This window comes from Ammospiza caudacuta, chromosome 13 (genome assembly GCF_027887145.1).
Source record: "Ammospiza caudacuta isolate bAmmCau1 chromosome 13, bAmmCau1.pri, whole genome shotgun sequence".
Classification (NCBI taxonomy): domain Eukaryota; kingdom Metazoa; phylum Chordata; class Aves; order Passeriformes; family Passerellidae; genus Ammospiza; species Ammospiza caudacuta.
The window spans coordinates 11406097-11426377 of NC_080605.1; the positions used below are offsets into that span (position 1 = coordinate 11406097).

A 20281-nucleotide genomic window follows, 5' to 3' on the forward strand; every position below is an offset into this window, starting at 1 on the left:
GGGCTGCAGGTTTGGGGTGGGGCAACCCTGCTGGCATCACCATCTTCCAGTGCCAGCTCAGGCTTTCTGCAGTTCTCAGTGCTGGGTACCAGTGTGTATGTGTGTCCTGAGTCACATCTCAGGTCAGTCAAATCATAATCCTCCTTTCTTGACATTTCTTTTTTTTTTTTTTTTTATTTTTCCCTGAAGCATTCATGAAATACCAGTAATACAAAAATCAAGGTGACAAAGTCAACAAATCTTGTTTAATCGAGTGCAGCCTGTTTTACTGATCACTTAATTGACATCTACCTGCTCTAGGACTTAAATATTATTTTTGGCAGCCTCCTCTCTGCTCAGTTCGGACTTGACCAGTGGGAGCTATTTCTGTCTCTGTTTCCTACCCCTCACTATGTACAGCCTGTACCCCGCACTGTGTGTGTGCACGGCCTGTACCCTGTGTACATATTTGTGTGTATATTTGTGTACAGCCCGTACCCCGCACTCTGTGCACATATTTGTATATATTTGTGTATGTATTTGTGTACAGCCCGTACCCCGCACTCTGTGTACATATTTGTATATATTTGTGTACAGCCCGTACCCCGCACTCTGTGTATATATTTGTATATATTTGTGTACATATTTCTGTCTAGCTCGTGCTCCGCACTCTGTGTACATATTTGTGTATATATTTGTGAATATATTTGTGTATATTTGTGCCCAGCCCCTGCCGGCCCTGGCCGCTCTCGGCCCGTTCCGGGCTCCCCTCACGGTCCCGGCCCCGCCCCGCCCGGGTCTCGCGCGCCTGGCGCGCTCCCGCTCCGTGCCGCGCGCGCGCCTCGTGGCGCGTGCTAGGAGCGCGCGCCGTGCGCCTGCGCGCGGGCGGGGCGGGCGGGCGCCCCGCGGGCCAATGAGCGGGCGCGGCGCGCGGCGGGGGCGGGGCCCGTCCCTCGGTGTTTGGATTCGAACGCGCGGGGCGGCGGCGCAGGCGCGGTGCGGGGAGCGCGGCGCTGCCCCCAAGCGGCGGGGCGCGGCATGGCGGGCGAGGACGCGGCCGGGGCCGAGCCGGGTCCTGCGGGGGGCGCCGCCGGCGCCCCGTCCCCGCCGGGCGAGGACGGCGAGACCCGGCAGCGCTACGAGGAGCTATGCAGGAGCCTCAACATGGACGAGCGCGCCCGCGCCGAGGCCTGGCTGAGCTACCAGAGCATGAGGCGCAACTACACCCTGGAGGTGAGGGGGGGGTGACGGGGCCGCGGCCGGGCCGGGGGGAGCGCGGCGGGACGCGCGGGTGAAGCGCGGAGGGAAGGGACGGCGGTGGAGGCGCGGCGGCCTCTCCCCCGCACCGCCCGGGCGGCCGGGAATAACCATCGCAATTGGGAGTCGTAGCGGCGGAAAGGTGTTAAAAACGGGAGAGCCCCGGTCGCTGTGGTGCTTCGGTGCCGCGGTTCGGCCGAGGAGCGGCGCGGTGGCCTCGGCCAGCTCCGCTCCGCAGCCGCGCGGGGCCCGCGGAGATGCCCCGCGCAGGTGCGATCGCGTGTGTGAGCTGTGTTCTGAGGGCTTGGCACGGCCCGGGCTGGGGAGTGGAGGGTAAAAGGTGAAGGGTAGAGGGTAAAAAAGGGTTGTCGCGTCGTTCTTGAAAACAGGAACACGCGGTGACGCGCCCGGGAGCTTCGGAAGCGCCTTTATCGGTGCCTTCCTATAGCAAAGGTGGCGCTTGTGATAAGCCCCGGCAGCTCCCGGGGCCCCCAGCGCTGCCCGCCGGTCAGCGCGGTTCTCGGGGCAGAGCTGCGGGCCGGGCTCGGTGCTGCGGGGCCGGGGCCGCCCGTGAGGGAGGAGGAGCCGCTCGGGCAGCGCCGCTGTCCCAGCGCGGGCGGGCGGCGATGCTCGGAGCGAGCCCTGCCGTGCCCCGGAGGGGTGCGCTCACCCGGGCCCGGGGCAGCACGGAGCCCGACAGAACCACAGCATCGGATTCAGTCTGGCCCCTTGTTTTACCCGGCCTTTTTTCCACTCAGATGTGACTCTTTGATCGAAGACGGAGAATAACATCTCAAGTGCTCATTAGAATAAATTTCTGTATTTAGGTACCAGATTGAATAATTGCTCTGCTGTGTAATACAGAGCAAAATGGAAGCAATGTTTTTCTTTTCCTGCTGTCCGTTCAGGGCAGAAGAATGTTTTGGTTGCAAGAACTGTAGCCTTTCTTTTCTTTTCTTTTTTCTTTTTTTTTTTTTTTTTTTTTTGTTGCCTTTTTCTTTTAAATACGAGCAGTACAAAATGCTGTAGAACAACACTAAAAATTTATTTTCATATACTCAAAATGTATCTCACACTTTGAGTCAAATGTGAAATTTATAATGGCCACTAGTGAATTTAGTTTTGATGCAGTTCAGTGTTTAGTGTCTGTTTAGCACTGTTTTGTTGCAGTTAAAAACCCAAAGCACAACAGAATTTTGAAACAGTGAATCAACTTTCTCACTGGTTGAACTTCATCTGTTCTGGACACAGTGCTTTTCCCCAGTGTTGGGCTAGCTGAAGAGCATGTGTTTGTTTTCAGTGCAGTTTTTTAGATGCCTGATGTTTTGATTCACAGGGAAATGACATGCATTGGCTGGCTTGTGCCTTGTACGTGGCTTGCAGGAAAGCGATTCCAACTGTGAGCAGGGGAACAGCAGAAGGAAATTATGTATCCTTAACCAGAATCCTGCGCTGTTCAGACCAAAGGTAACTTTTATTCTTGCTGATTTTTTAGACACTTAGAAAATATCAAAAGAGTGAGTGGTTATCACCTTGTGAAATTGGACTAGAGAATAAAAGCTAAACGTGTTTCTTGTTTCCTGCTTTTGAGGATAGATTTTATATCCCCAGAATGTTTGTGTTATAACTCACTGCCACAGAAGTAGGGCAGCTCCTTTGGCTCAGTACTATGTTCATAAAATCTCTGGTTTTCAAAATAAGAGATTGACTTCCTTCACTCAAAGGAGAAAGAAGCCAGTCACTGAAGAACAGTCAGTTTTGGGGGTGTGCAAACTATGAAGCTCTCACACAGGAAAACATTTATAGTTCACTGTGAAAATGTTCACAGGAATTAAAGCCAGATTTGCAAAGTGCAATTTACCAAAACTAAAGAGGTTTTTCATACTTTATAGAATATTCTTAGCATTGTATATCTTACAAGTTGTTTTATTTAAATTAATAAATTATTCAGAAAAACGAGATAAGTCAGATTTCAACTTAATCTACCTGATGGAGTTGATTTTGCCTTTGTGAGAGGATGCCAGACCTGTGAGTACATGGTTAATGTGGTTATCAGCCCAGGATCTAAAAATATTTCACGAGCTGTCTGAGCTGAACCGTGAGAAGGACTGGCTCTGAGTTCATTGTCATGTTTGCAGTGCCACCATTTCATCAGTAGTTTGGGCAGTAGAAATTGCACTTTTGTTGAAAATGTAGAGTTTATTTCTGCAGGAGAAACAAACGGCCTCTCTGATCTAACCCGCTTGGTACTTGCAGCTTGATTGAGTTTTTTAACAAGATGAAGAAATGGGAAGACATGGCAAATCTTCCATCCCAGTTCAGAGAGAGAACTGAGAGACTGGAGAGGAACTTCACCGTTTCTGCAGTCATTTTTAAGAAGTATGAGCCCATTTTTCAGGACATTTTCAGGTATCCTCAAGAAGATCAACCTCGTCAGCAGAGAGGAAGGAAACAGAGGTGGGTTGCTGTTATTTCCAGACTGATTGTAGAGCATTACTTTAGTGAAAATACAATGAAGTTGCTTGGTTGTTTTAGTTGTATTTTGACTGTTATTTTCATAGTTGTTGTTTATAATAGTAGTGTTAGCTTGTTCTTGCTTGCAGTAAATGTTTAATCTCTTTTTCAATTTCAGATATGACAGGGGCAGGAAATCCCAAAGCTGCTGAGTTTCTGATGATTGTGGGATGGGGGAGAGGGGAGAGATTTCAATCAGCCTGTAGGCAAGGGAAGCACTAGTGTTGTAAAGATGGGAAAGACAGGAAGAATCTGATCCTTTTATGATCTGCATGGCTTTAATAACTCATAGTACTGCTCAGTGTTTCACTGCCCAGTAACTCCCGTGGATTTCTTCATAGCTGCAGATCTGGTGGATATTTTATTTTATTTTATAGTAGAAGCTTTGTTTCTCTGTTACTGTTTGTATTTGGAGTGCTGTGGAATTGAACTTGCAGGCTGAAACAGGGGTTCCAGACTAAACCTCTAAAAAGGGGTTCCACTTGTGCCTACACTAAACCTGTTTTAGGTTTTGAGCATCTTTTTGTATTTCCTTTAGTCAGGGCTTTGTGGGAAGGGTGTAAGATTTTTGCCACACTACAGTAAAGCTTAGTTTTCTCTTTGAATTAGTGACTCTTGTATGATGTTTTATCAGTTCTGATTCATTGAGCTCCTTCTCTTCTTGCTGTATTTTCCTCCCAAAGACGACAACCGTGTACTGTGACCGAAGTTTTCCAGTTTTGTTGGGTCCTTTTTGTTCATGCAAAAGGTAAGGGGTCTGCAAGGGATTAAATACAGCAGACATAGTTTTATTAGTCATTATTTTATATCAGTCCTTAAACACCCAATAGGTGCAGTGTACTTTTATTGTAAGACCATCCTTAAAGCTTATAAGAACAGTAGAGAATTTCAGATGTTTTTCTTGATAGTGACTGTTGGAAGAAAAAGGAAGGAACAGGATTCATCCTCATTTCAGGCTTCAGTTGTTCAGTCTCAGCATGTATAGTCTAAAATTTTTCCTTATCAAATCTGTGTTTTAAAGCATTTCCACATCCCTAGGCCTTGTTTCAGGTCCTGCTTTGGTGAGTGCTCACTGTGAGTGATGTATAATGTAAGGTGGTGCTTTGTGGAAAGTAAACACAGGATTCATATTCCACATGGAAAGAGCATCACTGTAGATCAGATCCACTGATAATGTCCAGTAACTTGATTTTTTTTTCATAATATAATACCTATCAGAGAAAAACCAATATTTTAATTTCTTCAAGGAAAGGGATAAAAGGATTTTTTGTTTTTGTTTGGGAGCGTGTGGTGGGAAGTGTTTTTTCAAATTTAAAAGTGAATCAGAGTTAAGATTCCTATAGTGTGCTATTGTTTCCTTAACTGGTGATTTTGAGGCTAGGACAGGGTAGGCTGTGGCAATACTGAATGGCCTGGTACTAATTTTGTTCAGCACAGACCTTTGTTTACAAAGCCTTTCTTTTAACACTGTGCCACACTGCAGAGGGCTCCTGGCAGCAGAGCTGGACCCTCAGCACCACATCCCTGCTAAAGTCAGGCAGGGTGTGCTGGGGCACAAGTGCTGCTCCGAGCACTCCATCCTGTGAGGAAGATGCCTTTTTGTAAGGCTGCAAATTCCACCTTGTTGGGCAGGAGAAGTCTTTCCTAAACAAGTGTGGTGCTCTCAGCCTGAAACACAGCATGATTTCAGCCACTGATCCCAGCAGAGTTAGTGCTGCACTTATTTCCAGTCAGTCTGGACTTCATTTCCTTGGCACAGGTAGGCAGCTGTAAGTAGGTCAGCCTGGAAAATCACAGGTTTTTCTTTCCCTTCTGTGAAGTCTGCACTGCTGTGGGAAGATTGGGTGGTTGACAAAGTGCAGAGGGATTTTATGGTTCTTCCTGTTGCTAAGTTAGTGGCTGATATGTTTGAGTAGCTGCAGCATCCATTGACTACATGGTAATTCCAAGCAGTTTCAGATATGGTAGCTGACCCTGGGGAGAATACCATGTTGATAACACATCCAAGTGAATTCTATAAGGAAAAGGAAAAATTACAGTGCATAGAAGCTGTAAGGTTACTGAATGATTATTAAAATGTGGCAGCACTTTAAAAATAGAAACTGAGTGTTGACTATTAAGGCATTGGGTGTTGGTGTGAGGTTTTGTGCTGTGTGGTTTGGGGGTGGGCAGTAAATCCTTATCACAGCAACCACACAGCAGTGGCAGGCCCAGGCTTGTCTGCTCCTGCAGCCCATTGCCTTCAGTTCATGCTCTGCACACTGAGGGAGCCCCTTGTTCAGTGGCACTGCACTTCAGCAAACTGCTTGTAAGAACTGCTCTTCAAACTCTTTCATTTAAAATTGATGGGGGAAGAAAATCTTTGGTTTTTTTATTATTTGGTACAAAGTTGTGAAACGGGAGCCTTGTGTGAAATGTCAGCAGCAAGAAATTGCTATAGAACTACTGGTACTGTGAAATTATTTTTGTGCTGACAGTAAGTTGTCATGGTTGTGGAATTGATCCTGTGTTATGACAATTACTTTGAGACTTTTATTGATTAAATGTTTGCTAATAGTATTTAGGATTTTCATTGCTTTGCGGTGAACCTTTAATGATTTGGAAATAACTGATAAGTGGGTAAAGTTAATTAAAATTTCATCTAGGGTTCACTATTTTAAATAGTTCAAATTATCTGCATTTAAATATTTTTTCTTCTAACAAACATGGAAACAGAAAATAACATAAATTTGAACAAGCTGGTATGTTACTGTAAAAAAATAACAGCATAATTGAGAAAAATTCTCTAATCATATATCCATTTCAATGTGTTCTAAATAAGTTTATTACTATAAGATAAACAGGTTTAAGTTCTTCAAGAAATCTTTCATAGTGAAGTGATTTGGAGCTTCCCTGAGGAAAAAGGGAGGGTGGAAAGAGTGGAAGAGTCATTAGTATTTAAGGAGTAATAGAAACATCATGCTGTGCATAAAAAGTGAATTGTGATTTATTGTATAATTTATTTTACTAAACTGTTTCAGCTATGGCCACTCCTCTAGAGGAATATCCTAAACATAAATGAGTTCAGTAAAGAGTCACGTACAGGTCTGGTTATAATCTTTGTGAAAGGTGTTAAAAGAGTAAAGGAGTTACAAGGACTCTTTTCTGCAGGAAAATGAGAGATAAAAAATACTTCATAAAGCAGGACCAGAGATAGGCACATTTAGCTCTTCTGTAAAGCACAAGAGAAATGAAATTATATTTATTACTGTTTATAATGAGTATGCCCCCAGCAAATTGTTTTGCAAGAAAACAGTTTGTTAAAAAAAAAGGTAAGGTTTGATTTCAGCGCAGTATATTTGGGTTCCTTCACAACTGTTGCTACTGATAAAGTATTTTACTTTTCTATTTGTTATATGTTATTGTGAGTCTGCTTTACTGCCTGTGTTGCTATCCAGGTACTTACAGACACCAAACACTGTGTTTCCAAGATTCCATTATTGATGGTAATACAAACATCAACGGTCTCTTGGTTAAAAAATTCTTAAATTTTACTTTTTCAAATTTACTTTACTTTTTCTGCTTATTTTATGTCTTATGTCTTTCTAATATTGCAGGAAATTTTCCTATGATCAGTGATGACTTGGTCAATTCCTACCATCTCCTGTTGTGTGCTTTGGATCTCGTGTATGGAAATGCTCTGCAGTGTCCCAACCGTAAAGAGCTCCTGAATCCTAATTTTCAGGGTATGTTGACAAAAAGAAGGTGATTTGAATTACATGAGAGCTAATATTTTCTGTATCTGGCTACACAGTTCCATTCCTGTTAATGTAGCATATAATAACAGACCAGTGAATTTTGTTAATAATACATTAGGTCAGGAATTTGATGTGCTGTGGAAATACCCTTGAAGGAAGTTCCAGAGTAATACTTTGAGTTAATGAGGGTTTAATGTCAGTGGAAAAGTGCATAAAGATACAGCCATCAGTGAGACTGGAATGTTCTGTGGTGCAGCAGTTTGGAAAGACCCAGGGCTCAGATAGGAGATCTGTTTTCTCTGTCATTTTTCTTTCTGAAGAGAATGGAAGTGTAGGTTGACTTGATAACCACAAATTCAAATGAATGGTGAGAAGTTGCCTTTGAATTTCTGATGTAACTCCTCCCAGGCTTGCACTTCATTTTCAGTGCTGTACAGGACTGGCCAAGTGTAGTGCTTTGGATGTGACCTGGGACCATTATCTCAAATAAATATTGTAGTTCACCAGTGTTTGATTTTTTTCCTATTAAAATTGATATATGTAATTTTTATCACTCAGTAACTAATGTTTTTAACTCTCTAACTCAAAATTTGCTTTTGATAACATTACCCAGTTAGTGGGCATTGTGTAGTTCTTTCAAGAGAACTAATTAGTTTGCTGTTTTAATTTCATATTACCTTGACTGCACAGCATTGAAGAATTTAGGTTTAATAAGAAAGCAGGATATGGACTTGCAAAATTAAATCATACTATATTCTGAATTGTAGGTCTACCTGAAGACTTCCATATTAAGGATTATAAAGTATCATCTGACCCTCCCTGCATTATTGAAAAACTGTGTTCTTTACATTATGGATTAGTTTTAGAAGCAAAAGGTATAAAGGAACACTTTTGGAAGCCATATATCCGGAAGCTTTTTGACAAAAAGGTTGGTCAGTAAATTTATAATGTAGAAAAATCTCTCCTTACTTGTTACCTTCAAACCCTTTCTAAGAAATGAAATACCCATCCTTTGTTCTTAAATGTCTTACAGCTTTTGAAAGGAAAAGATGAAAACCTGACAGGATTTCTGGATCCTGGGAACTTTGGAGACAGCGTGTGAGTCCCTGAGCCCCTGTCTGTGGCTTGGCTTGCAGGAGTGTCCCTCTGTTCCCTGGGCTGAGCAGTGGGAGCAGCCATGCCTTGTGCTCAGCATGGCCATCCAGCACTGCCTTCCTGTTCTGGCACTGCTGGGAAAAGGAACAGTGCTTCAGCATGGCTGCCTTTATTCTTACGTTTCTCTTTCCTGCATTTTTTGTTTTGTGTGTAACTCAGAGTTATTATGAAGAAGCTGTGGGAGCACATTGAGTAGGAGTGAGAGGGAAAAAATGGGTTTGGTAGTGTTTAGAGATGTTTATGGGTAAGACTTACTTTATTTTAATGATATAAAAATGGTTCAGTGTATGTTTATCATATCAGTTTATGATACGATGGTGTGTAAATTTTGAGGAGTTTCCAGGAGATAGGAGTTCTCGGTGTTTTAGTGTGTTCTTCCTGCAGCTGGATAAATGGCAGGGTGTCAGATACATAATGAAAATAATATCCTATACCTGTCAGGTATAAGGTACTGTAGATCTTAAAGGAGCTTCAGTGAGGGTCAAAAGAAATTTGAAGTAGACTTTGCCCAGGCCAGAGCTGTGTTCAGTATGTGAGCAGATGAACAAAGCAGTCTCAATAAAGGGGGTCTGTCTGCCTTTCCTTTGCTGCAGCAAAGCCATCAACAAGGCCTATGAGGAGTATGTTCTGTCAGTGGGAAACCTGGATGAGAGAATATTCCTGGGCGAGGATGCGGATGAAGAGATTGGAACTCTCACAAGGTGCTTGAACACACCTTCAGGACTGGAAACAGCTGAGAGGGTACAAGTGAAGCACAACTTGCAGCAGCATTTTGACAGGGTGAGTATGGCATGGTCTGTGTTGCTGTTTTTATATGCCACCCTCCCTGGCTGCTTATGGAGACAGAAATAAAACACACCTCAGAGTGTGGGGAGAAAATGAGTGGAGTGTTGGAAGCTGGATCTTATGGTGAAGAATGTGGTGTATTTGTTAAAACAACTTACTGTGTGGTTAGGTAATTAAAGGTAATTAGAAGGTGTACTGGTTTTGCTGTGTTCCAATTGAAGGGATTTCCTTGATGTTACATTATTTTAATGTGATGGCTTGATCTGATGCAAATAAACTAAAATGCTGATCAGAAGGACTTCTCATGTTAAAGGTTAAACTTGCTGACAGAAAACCCTGGCTCACTACACTTCTGCTATGAGCAGCTAACCTTTGTTACTTGGGCTAGGAAGAGATACTGGGATTTAGGGGGGATTTTTGAGATTGGTCTAATTGTTTCACACTCAATTCCAGTTGAAATTCTGCATTTCAGCATAGATCACATCCTTTCTGTTTATACACAGCTGTTTGATACAAACATCTGAGCACCACAGACAAATCCTTCGTTGCTCTTAACTGAGTCATGGTCTGGTTTGGGCTGTTTGATTAGGAACCATTTTTTTTCCATAACACAGAATAAGAATTCTGCAGATTGATGTTTCTAGGTTATGACCTTTATCAAAGTTCACAACAGAGTGCATATGTATATGTGGTTATTTTTTTATTTCCAGTCGAAATCACTGAGGATCACAACCCCCCTCACTGGCCGCAAGTACATCAAAGAGAGCAACCCGTACGTGACACCTGTTTCCATAGCAACCTACAGCCTGAGCCGCCTGCACACGATGCTGGCAGGGCTGAAAAATGCCCCCAGTGAAAATCTGGAGCAAATACTCAGGTAAGCTTGGTGTTTAGCCAAATAATCCTATTTGCTATTCTAGTTTTAATAGCAAACATTAATGCTGAACAATATAAATTAAAAGGTGAGCCAGTCCTTTACTACTGGAGTAAAATGGAATCCAGAGAGACATTTACATTTTGAAGGACTGTTCTCTTGATTTAGACCCATCTGTCCTTAGAGACTGACTGCCACTGTTTAAAACCTGGCAGATCTGGGATTCTTTAACCACAAGCTGCCAGTATAAAATTTTCAAGACTTTTCTTCCTTCTTAACAAATAGCACTACCTAGGGAATCGCTCCATACTGTAGGAGATGCAAACCAAACTTTATTCTCCATGTGCATAAACTGGTTTGCAGTTACATACATTTGGGTCTATTTGTATTGCTGTGCAATATATTTCCATTTTTTATGCTTTCAACATATAAAAAAATAGGGTAGTTTCGTTTTTAGTAGGAATAGTATATTGAAAATGTTTAGTTTTTCTTTTCAGGTCATGCTCCAGAGATCCTTCTCAATCCATTGCAAACAGAGTTAAAGAAATGCATGATGTGTACTGTCAGAGCACTCAGTCTGAAGGAGAATTCAGTAATTTTTCCAAAGGTGGGAAACATTTTACTTACCCATAAAATGCATACACATCCATCTCTTGTAATGAAGTTTTACATACAGGTTATGCTTTAGCACAAGTCTTTTCTCCTTCTCTTGCCTTTTCCTGTGTTCTTTAGACATAGTAAATTTCAGTCCTGTGTAAAATTTTATAATCAGCCTTAGCTTGAATCGCTGGAATTTGATCATACTTTCAGCACTAGAGAAGTGAAATTAAAAGGACTTTTAAGTGTACCACTTTTTCTCTCAAGTATGAGATTATTAGTGGTGGCATGGATTTCTGTGCTAGTAAGGAAAATCTGAGTAACTGTAGTCTTTAAAAACCCAACAGCAACTTTGACTTACATATGAGGATGGATTAGTACAGGTATTAAAATCCTGCCAGTATAAACACAAAAACATGATTTGCAAAGTTGTCTTGATAGCTGAAGTGCCTGAAGATGGATTGAATATAAGGAAGATGCTCTTGACCTTGTTTCTTAATAAGACCTTCCTTTGTTCTTGTCAGCTTAGTTGCTTCACTGCTTTTTGTTGCACAGTGCAAGGTGGATCCATACAGGTGCATTTTCTGAATTTCCATTGTGTCTGTTATAGCAACACTAAGGATTGTTCTTGTACATGGTGATGTAATACTGATACCCAAAATCTGGGCTCAGTTTCAAGTTACTCTGCTCTGCATTCACAAGTCAGTGCAGTGTAGGAGAAGGATTCCTACCTTAACTTGAAATGTACAGGTTTAGTCCTGAAAGTAAGTCCTGCTATCCACAGCAGCACAGAAATCCACACAAGCTAATGTTGCATTTCTGTATCTGAAGATGAAGAATATAATACTTTTTTCTTGCATTTTACAATATTGCTTCTATTTAAACTTCCTGCAGATGTTGCTAGTAAACATTTTCGTCTTGCTGAGATGCTCTACTACAAGGTCTTGGAGTCAGTCATTGAGCAAGAGAGGAAGAGACTGGGAGACACTGACTTATCTGTAAGGAAAACTAATCAAAGGGTTCCTCACTTTTAAAGTAGGACCTGCAAAAAAAGAGCACAGATGTAGAGCAGAATTGTCAGCTATTTAAAACGAGGGTAAATCTCTGAGAAGAACCCTGTAAGTACACCTGAATAGAAGAAAAATGGTTCAAGAAATTGTGTTTGCAAACACAAAGATAGATGAAATTTTTAATGGCTCTTTAATTTTTAATGAGCCCTTTTAAAGATGGTTCATTTTGAACTCAGTTCTGTCCCTTAAAAAATAGCTTCACTTTTTATAAGCTTGAGAATCTTGCTGTTGAGACAGTAAAAAGTGTTTTATTGTTCTATAGTTACACTGTAAAATAAGCTTTAAAATTTGCAACTCTTGCAGGCAATACTGGAGCAAGATGTGTTTCACAGGTCTCTGCTGGCATGTTGCCTGGAGATCATTACCTTTACATACAACCCACCTGGAAACTTCCCTTTCGTCACGGAAATATTTGACATTCCAGTTTATCATTTTTACAAGGTAATGGGTTTGATAGCTAGAAATGCTTACAAAGTCATGAGTGCTCACTGACCTGTATGACAGCCTAGGATTGAGTCATAGAAATGCAGCCTTTTCATGTTTCTAATAGTCTCTTCTTCCTTGAAAATTAAGTATTGGAATTAGAGCTGTGTTTAAGAACAAATCTATGAAACAAGTACATTATGTTGATCCTGATTATCCACTGCACAGGTAATTGAGGTTTTCATTAGAGCAGAGGACGGCCTTTGTCGGGAAGTGGTAAAACACCTGAACCACATTGAAGAGCAGATCCTGGAGAGTATGGCATGGAAACAGGGCTCTGAACTGTGGGACAGGATCAGAGAGAATGAAAACAAAGTTCCTACTTGTGAAGAGGTGAGCACATCTTTCTGCGTTACATAGCTTTCATAATCAGGCAGGATGGCAGAGAAAGGACTTTGTGCTCTGAAGGAGAGGCCTTACATGTCCCAGTAGCAGTTCCATCATCCCAGCCCATCAGTGTAGGGAAAGCAGCAAGTGCAGCATGCTCTGATTCTCATCCAGTATTTTATCCAGTATTTTATTGGTGTAGCAGAACAAACCAACTGAACCTTTGAACAAAATGGTCAAACAGGGAAGGTTTGGACCAGTAATTCTTGGAAAGATTTTTAGACAAGAAATGTGGTAAAAAGTACACACAGTAGCCACAGAAAGGCTATTACAGCGTGTATCTTGCAGAGCAGCACCATCACTACTCACTACTGGTTTTGTTGGGCTTAGGATAAGTTTATACTTTTCTTGCTATTTTTCCATAAAGTCTTGCTGTTCAAAAGATGTAGTGCTTTTAAAAATTAGCTATGTAGTCAATGTGTGATACAGACACTCTAACAAAAGGATAAATATTTTAGGTAATGCCACCTCAGTACTTTGAGAGATCTGCTGGGAGCAGTGTTGTGGGCTCACCATTGACACCACGGCGAATAAACGAGGTTCGTGCTGAAGGCGGAGGGCTGGGCAAAGGTGAGATTTTCTAAAGCAGAACGTGCTTGCATTGCTTACTTGGATTGAATTATGGAAGGGAGGAAGCTGCTTTAATGCCACTGTACAGTTAGCTGCAAACACATTGGTAAAGGATATTGCAGCCCATAGAGTTGCATCAGAGGTCTAAGACTGATGGATTCATCATCAGTGTGAGCAGTACTGCTTTGATAGGGTGTTCTCAGGTGATGGATATGAACAGCCTGTGTATGTGTGTATTAAACCGAATTTATACATGCACACAGAGCTTCCACTCTAATTGGTTTGCTTTTTTGTTACACTAGAAAAGAAACCCCCCTATACATTGTGACAGCTCAAGTGTTTTCCACTAGAAAAAATCAAATACAATGTGTGAACTTATAAAAATATTAAGTACAATATTATTGAAGATTAAGTCATCTCTAAAAGCCATCTGTATTTTAATTTTTTTTTTCTTGAAGGCCTTTGCATGACATATTTTGGTTTGCATTAGATTTCCACCACCTTGTAAAACAAAGGATTATAAACCTTTAAGAGTTAAATAGATATCTGTGTGTGTGCTTTTCCTCTCCAGGCCTCTCCTCCCCTCCAGCCAGCCTGTATGACAGGTACAGCTCTCCCACAGCCAACCCCACGCGGCGGCGCCTGTTCGCTGACAATGACGGTGCCCCCGAGGGTGGCACAGCTGTCAGGGTGCCCCCACAGCCCGTGGTGAGCACGGTGCCAGTGCAGAACATGAGCCCCGAGGCCGTGTCCGTGACCCCCGTGCCTGGCCAGACCCTGGTGACAGTGGCAACGGCCACCGTGACAGCCAACAACGGGCAGACGGTGACAATCCCTGTGCAAGGTGAGGGACACGCTGCTGCTCAGCCATTCAGGCTTGTTCCCATCAGGGGATTAGAGCACAGCCAGGGAGAACTGCATCAGTGTGGAAACTTCACTTCGTTATCTTCTCAGCTCATGATGAAGTTTCATGAGATGAGAAAGTATGAAAGTATGACGTGGAAAGTATTTTGATTAAACAATTTCATGTATAATATTCTAAATGTCTAGTAAAAAGTGGCTAATAAAAGAAGTACTGAATTATTTTTAAAAACTAAAACTTCCCCCCACAGCTTGCTCTTATTTCAGGCTCTTTTTGTTACATTACAGGTATTGCCAATGAAAATGGAGGAATAACTTTCTTCCCAGTCCAAGTAAATGTAGGTGCCCAGCCCCAGGCTGTGTCTGGGCCCATGCAGCCTCTGAGTGCCCAGACTCTGGCTGGCACCCTGAACCCCCAGATGGCTGGGGCAGCACTGCAGCTGCCAGGCCAGCTCACAGTGCAGCAGATCTCCCCTGGAGAGCAGAGACAGACCCAGCACCTCGGTGCCACAGCTGCCAGGCCTCGCAAGATGGGCTCACTTGCACTCTTCTTCAGAAAGGTACTTCTTGATCCAGGTTTGCTTTGCTTAGTTCTTATTCTGGTAAACTTGCTGTAATTTTAAAAATACACCCTTACTGGCTGTAATAATGAGGGCATATTAATTCATATTCATACACACCTAGAGTAGTTTTCTCCTGCAGGCCACTTCTCACTAGCAAAGGAGTGTGCTGACACATCAGGATGTGGAAATAGATTGTGTACTTGGCCAGCAGCCTCTTAAAGGTGTCCCTTTTCTTTAAAGCTTTTCCAAAGAAAGAGATAACTTTTGAGACTTTCTGGTTTATTCAATAGAGGGGTTGCTGTAGGCAATGCAGTGCCCTTTCTGTGCTCAGGACAGCTTGGAATTTAAGCTTCAAACAAATGTTTTCTTAGTACTGACACCAGTACTGAGAATGTCTGTGCCTTGTAAGCAAAACAGTTAAATTTGAATTTAGTTATTCTTCTCTTGGCTTAGCATTTGAACAAGTTCTACAGGTGTGCAAGCTGAGCTACTCTTTTGCTGGTCAGAAGAGCAGCATTGCTGTGGCCCTGAGCAGTGTCCCCTGTCACAGGTGTATCACTTGGCCAGTGTTCGTCTGAGGGACCTCTGTGCCAAACTGGACGTGTCTGATGAGCTGCGCAAGAAGATCTGGACATGCTTTGAGTACTCCTTGGTGCACTGCCCTGAAATCATGATGGACAGACACCTGGATCAGCTGCTGATGTGTGCCATTTATGTCATGACTAAGGTAAAGTGGGAGCAAAGAAAAAGCAGACAAAAATCTCCTTTAATACTTAATATTCCCTGTACTACTTCCTCAAAAAGCCCCAAATTAACAAACACACACAGCCACCCCAAGCCAAACCACCCAATAACCTGCAGAAAAACTGAACCTTTTCTGTGCATCCCCTTAGGTCACTAATGAAGACAGATCATTCCAGAACATCATGCGCTGCTACCGGACACAGCCACAAGCCAAGAGCCACGTGAGCACAGTCACTGTTTAACCTCGTGGGATCTGGTTTATTAAATGCCTTCATTCTATTTAAGAACAAATCACTTGGTAAAGCAGCATTTAGTATTAAGGGGATGCAGTCTATGAGCCATTCTCAAAAGATAGCAATCATATCCAAAATCCTGCACTACTGAAAGCTCTTTATACTAAACTGTACCTACAATAGAAAATGTTCTTTACTTAAAACCGAAGGAGGCAGTTCCCATGGGCTATTACTCCTCTTAGGAGGCTGTATTTTGCCCTGCAAGAAGCAGTTGGTACCACAGTGAAGCTCTGGCAGCAGACAGGTCGTGCAGGCAGCTGTTCCCTGGCAGGGTGGCTGCTGCACCGTGCCCTGCTCACGCTGCTCCCGTCCCTGCAGGTCTATCGCAGCGTCCTCATCAGGGGCCGCCGCCGCCGCCACTCGGGCAGCAGTGACAGCAGCAGCCAGCAGAACTCACCCACAGACAGGAGCAAAGACAGGAGCAAGGAAAGAAGTGAGTGATTCCAAATGCCAGGGGGTTGGGTTTAATTCCATTTCCAAACTGTGTGCGTAAATCAAGAGTTGGATTTTGTGTTGTTTCACCCCAAACAGTTCCTCCTTTGGTAAACTTAGACACAATTAAGAATAGATTGATAACATTTAAGAGTTGCTCTAACTCCAGGTTTTTATTGCACCCACTCTGACAGTTTCAAATCCCTCCCTACATGCACTTACCTTGGGAATTTGCTGTGCTGGCCTGAGCTCTGAGTTCAGCTCACATATCAAAGGACTTTGGAGTCTTTGCAGAATGAGGAAATCTGGGCTAGCCCAGGTTCACAGCTACTCTTATCACAACCAGAGAGCTGCAGCAGTTTCTTTTGTAGCACTGTCTGTCTGCAGAAATAGGAACACCACCCACAGCATTGATTTCAGCATAGTTGACAGCTCTGGGGATTCTTCCCTTCTTAACTGACACATTTTCCTTGAATTAACTTTTATAAAGGAAACTGAAGAGGTGATGCTGTGTATTCCTACCAACAGTTTTCAAGGTATTTAATAGGTTATGGTATAAGCAGTAGGCATTAATATTTTCTGTCAGAGGGAGGGGCAGGGAGGGAAGGCGAAAAAAATACATGTATTTTGCAACTTCCCACATTAACTCAGCAGGAAGTATGGCCAAGCCAAATATTTCTCCTACTGACAGAAAAAGACTACCATTCTTTACTTGAAATGGAGCCAGGCAGCAACAAGAAAGAGCTCCTGCTAAAAGTATAACACAAATGCTGAAAAAATGGAGTTTCAGCTCTTTTTATATCATCATGCAACTCATCTCCTACAGCAAATCCCTTGCAGTTTATGCAGTAAGAAGTTAGAAATCAAGAAAGCTTTTGTGTAAGGGGCAATGCTCAGGGATCAAAACAGACAGCTCAGGGATCAAAACAGACAGCTCAGGGATCAAAACAGACGGCGTTCTGGTGGCAGCAGGTTCCCAGTCCCTGTTTGCAGAGGGTGGCTGGCTCTGTGCCCGCGGGGCTGGCCGTGTGCCCACAGGGCCGTGTGCCCGCGGAGCTGGCAATGCCCGTGTCCCTGCCCTGAGCGGGGGCTGTGCCCGCGGGGCTGGCCGTGTGCCCACGGGGCTGGCAGTGCCCGTGTCCCTGCCCTGAGCGGTGGCTGTGCCCGCAGGCAGCCGTGACTCCAGCCCGGTGATGCGCTCCAGCAGCACCCTGCCCGTGCCCCAGCCCTCCAGCGCGCCCCCGACCCCCACGCGCCTCTCGGGCCCCAACAGCGACACCGAGGAGGAGGAGCGCGGGGACCTCATCCAGTTCTACAACAACGTCTACATCGAGCAGATCAAGGACTTTGCCCTCAAGTACACTTCAAATGCAGTAAGTCACGTTGTGTGCTTTTTCTTCGTAAAGAGAGCTTTATCTTCTGACCACACAGTGGAATTTCCTTACATTAAACAAATACTAATCTGGCCTAATAACACAACAAAACTTGCATTTGTTGTCCATTGTATGGTACCATCTGTGTGGAACAGCCTTGCTGCAGTGAGCCCTGGGCTCAGGCTGCAGCTGTCTCTGTTCTCTCTGAGCAGGCAGACTCCCCCCCGCTCTCGCCGTACCCGTTCGTGCGCCTCGGCTCCCCCCGCAGAGTGCAGCTCTCCCAGCACCACCCCCTGTACATCTCACCACACAGAAACGAGTCTGCCCTCTCTCCCCAAGAGAAAATATTCTACTACTTCAGCAGCAGCCCCTCAAAGGTGAGACTAAAGGGTTTCAGTTTGATTTTTTTAAATCCTTAACTGCTTTTTGTTTTGTAGTGAAGTTAGAGCAGACTCTGTGACACAAAGTTTTGTTTACCTTGTCTAACACACACATCATCACCTAATGCTCATAAAATTGCCAGTGCAGCTGCCACAGCTGTAGGGCTGGATGGGCCTTTGAGCTCTGCATGCAGTTACAGACTCCCTTAAGACTTACTCTGGTAAGGGAAAGACCAGTACAGTGATGAAGGCAATACCTTGCTACATTACAGATTTCCACAAAAGAGCCTGTCCAGTCCTACTGCACTGTGTCTAACATCACATTGGGGCAGTCACAAAATAGTGAGAGCTAATCCTTCTTTTGCCCCTCTCCTCCCTGCAGAGGCTAAAGGAAATCAACAGCATGGTTAGAACTGGAGAAACACCCACAAAGAAGAGAGGCATCCTCCTGGAAGATGGAACTGAAGCCCCGGCCAAGCGGATCTGCCAGGAGAATCACACGGCTCTGCTGAGACGACTCCAGGACGTAGCAAATGACCGAGGGTCCCACTGAGCCTGCACAGCTCCTCCCTCCCTGACTGTGCTGAGCCTGGGCCAGGGCAGGAGGGGGGACAGCTCTGGGGACAGGCAGGAGCCACCTCAGACCTGCAGCACAGCCCCAGGCCCTGCTTAAGCTCTTCACAAGGCAAGTGTCCCCTCCCCAGCCTTGCCTGGAGCACAGTCCCTAACCCAGCTGTGGACCTTGCAGCAGGTACTTACAGCTTTGCTTCGCTCTAGTCAGTGCTTCACCCTTGTCAGCTGGGGCCAGACAGGTCCAGGGGCCTCAGCATGGAGCCCTGCACCAAGGCACCCACAGCCAGTGTCGGGGTTCCTCACTAACCCCCTCACAAACTAACAGCTTAGGAGTAACATTCTCACACAGGCCAGCTCTTCTTGCAAGGGGACAAGGGGCAGGTTTTGAGCCCTGCAGGAAGCTGGATGGATGCACTCTGTCCAGATTCAGGATGTTCCATGTACCTCTGAGAAGCAGCACGGTGTTGAGCTTTAATGTGTGGCCCTTTGCTGTACCAAGGGAGGTGATTTGTTGGTTGGAGCTGTGCAATGTTTGAAAGTGAACTCACATTCCCAAGGTGACACTTGGGATGGGGCTGTGAAGCATCATGTTTAAAGCAGAGGAATTTTGCTGTATATTTGCAATGGCACTTTCTAAATGTGAATATTTTTTTGCAAAGGCCGACTTCAGCTGTCTTTCTGTACTGAAACAATTTGACTTTTGTATTTATTTCAATCTGACATCCCATTGCTCTTCTTGTCAGCAAATGGCATTAAGAATTCATTGTAACTCAGTGCATATGCAGCAATGAATGCAGGAAGCCAGGGATGTGTGCTTTTCTCAAGGAATTTTATATGCTTGTTGCTTTTCTTGATAGTCAGGCACTGTAGCCCTTGCTCACTCAGCAGCAGGAACCTGGTGCCCACCTCCTAAAACACACATTTAGATATTCTGTTGGTGTTTCAAGGACAGGGCTTGGCAGTTTGGATTTGTGTTTTGGTTTTTGTAAAAGGCCTAAACCAGGCTGCCTGGGAGAAATCCCTCCCCTCCTACCACAATCAGCAGGTGCTGCACATAAACTTAGCACTTGTTCTCATTTAAAATAGTTCCAAAATACCAGACTTGTTAGGAAAGCATCAACCCTCTCCCACAGTACAGGATGCCAGTCCTCTGCTGGGGAGGGGGTGTTCTTCATGTAAAATGTGGCACACTCAGGTTCCAGAAGGCTTTCTGAGGAAGCAAAAGCTAAAACCCTGTTTTCAGTCATTCCTGCCCATCTGAAGAATAGGAAAATGTAAGACTTAACTCCACTATAAATTCAGCTAAAGTAAAATAAAAACATGTTTTTCTTACCTGCATTACAAAAGCTGAAGTCCAGAAGTTGTGTAGATGTTTCTGTAAAAATATTTATGGAAGTGTCAGACAAATCTTGTTGTTACTATGTTCCATTAACTTCACTTTGTATGAAAATATTGCAATTGTATTTTTCAATAAAGACTTTATAGACTCTCAGTTTCCTGTTTGTGTGTGAAAAGCATTGTATGTGCAAAGCTAGAAAGTCTGCAGCAAGGACTTCAGTTGTTCACTGCAGTTAAAGGTTTAAAAATAAATAAATGATCACATCTCAGTCACAGCAGAAGGGAGAGGATTTACTCCTGTCCTGGTTTAGTCAC

General features: G+C 43.9%; 1 protein-coding gene across 3 annotated transcripts; it reads left to right on the forward strand.

Annotated features, from left to right (window-relative positions):
* Window positions 1–1017: 1017 nt before the first annotated feature.
* RBL2 (RB transcriptional corepressor like 2) lies at window positions 1018–20120 on the forward strand. 3 transcript variants are annotated; one of them, XM_058813823.1, is made up of 22 exons: window positions 1018–1212; window positions 2573–2703; window positions 3493–3693; window positions 4434–4498; window positions 7347–7475; window positions 8255–8415; window positions 8521–8585; window positions 9236–9422; window positions 10139–10305; window positions 10800–10909; window positions 11794–11897; window positions 12273–12410; window positions 12621–12785; window positions 13298–13409; window positions 13981–14253; window positions 14559–14830; window positions 15384–15560; window positions 15727–15798; window positions 16189–16303; window positions 17473–17675; window positions 17888–18052; window positions 18438–20120. In XM_058813823.1, the coding sequence occupies exons 1-22, from the start codon at window positions 1018–1020 to the stop codon at window positions 18606–18608; spliced, it is 3378 nt and encodes a 1125-aa protein (XP_058669806.1). In that variant the 3' UTR covers window positions 18609–20120. The 3 variants fall into 3 exon arrangements, with proteins under 3 accessions (XP_058669806.1, XP_058669807.1, XP_058669808.1); XM_058813824.1 differs by lacking the exon at window positions 1018–1212 and adding an exon at window positions 1276–1506; XM_058813825.1 differs by lacking the exons at window positions 1018–1212; window positions 4434–4498 and having other exon boundaries at window positions 2574–2703.
* The last annotated feature ends 161 nt before the right edge of the window (window positions 20121–20281 follow it).

What these genes read in the sequence shown, in the direction of transcription:
- RBL2 (XM_058813823.1), top strand. Translation starts at nt 1,018, where the DNA reads ATGGCGGGCGAGGACGCGGCCGGGGCCGAGCCGGGTCCTGCGGGGGGC. An exon ending in TGGGAGACACTGACTTATCT is followed by an intron (nt 11,898 to 12,272) that starts GTAAGGAAAACT and finishes CAACTCTTGCAG; the next exon opens with GCAATACTGGAGCAAGATGT. An exon ending in GGTGACAATCCCTGTGCAAG is followed by an intron (nt 14,254 to 14,558) that starts GTGAGGGACACG and finishes GTTACATTACAG; the next exon opens with GTATTGCCAATGAAAATGGA.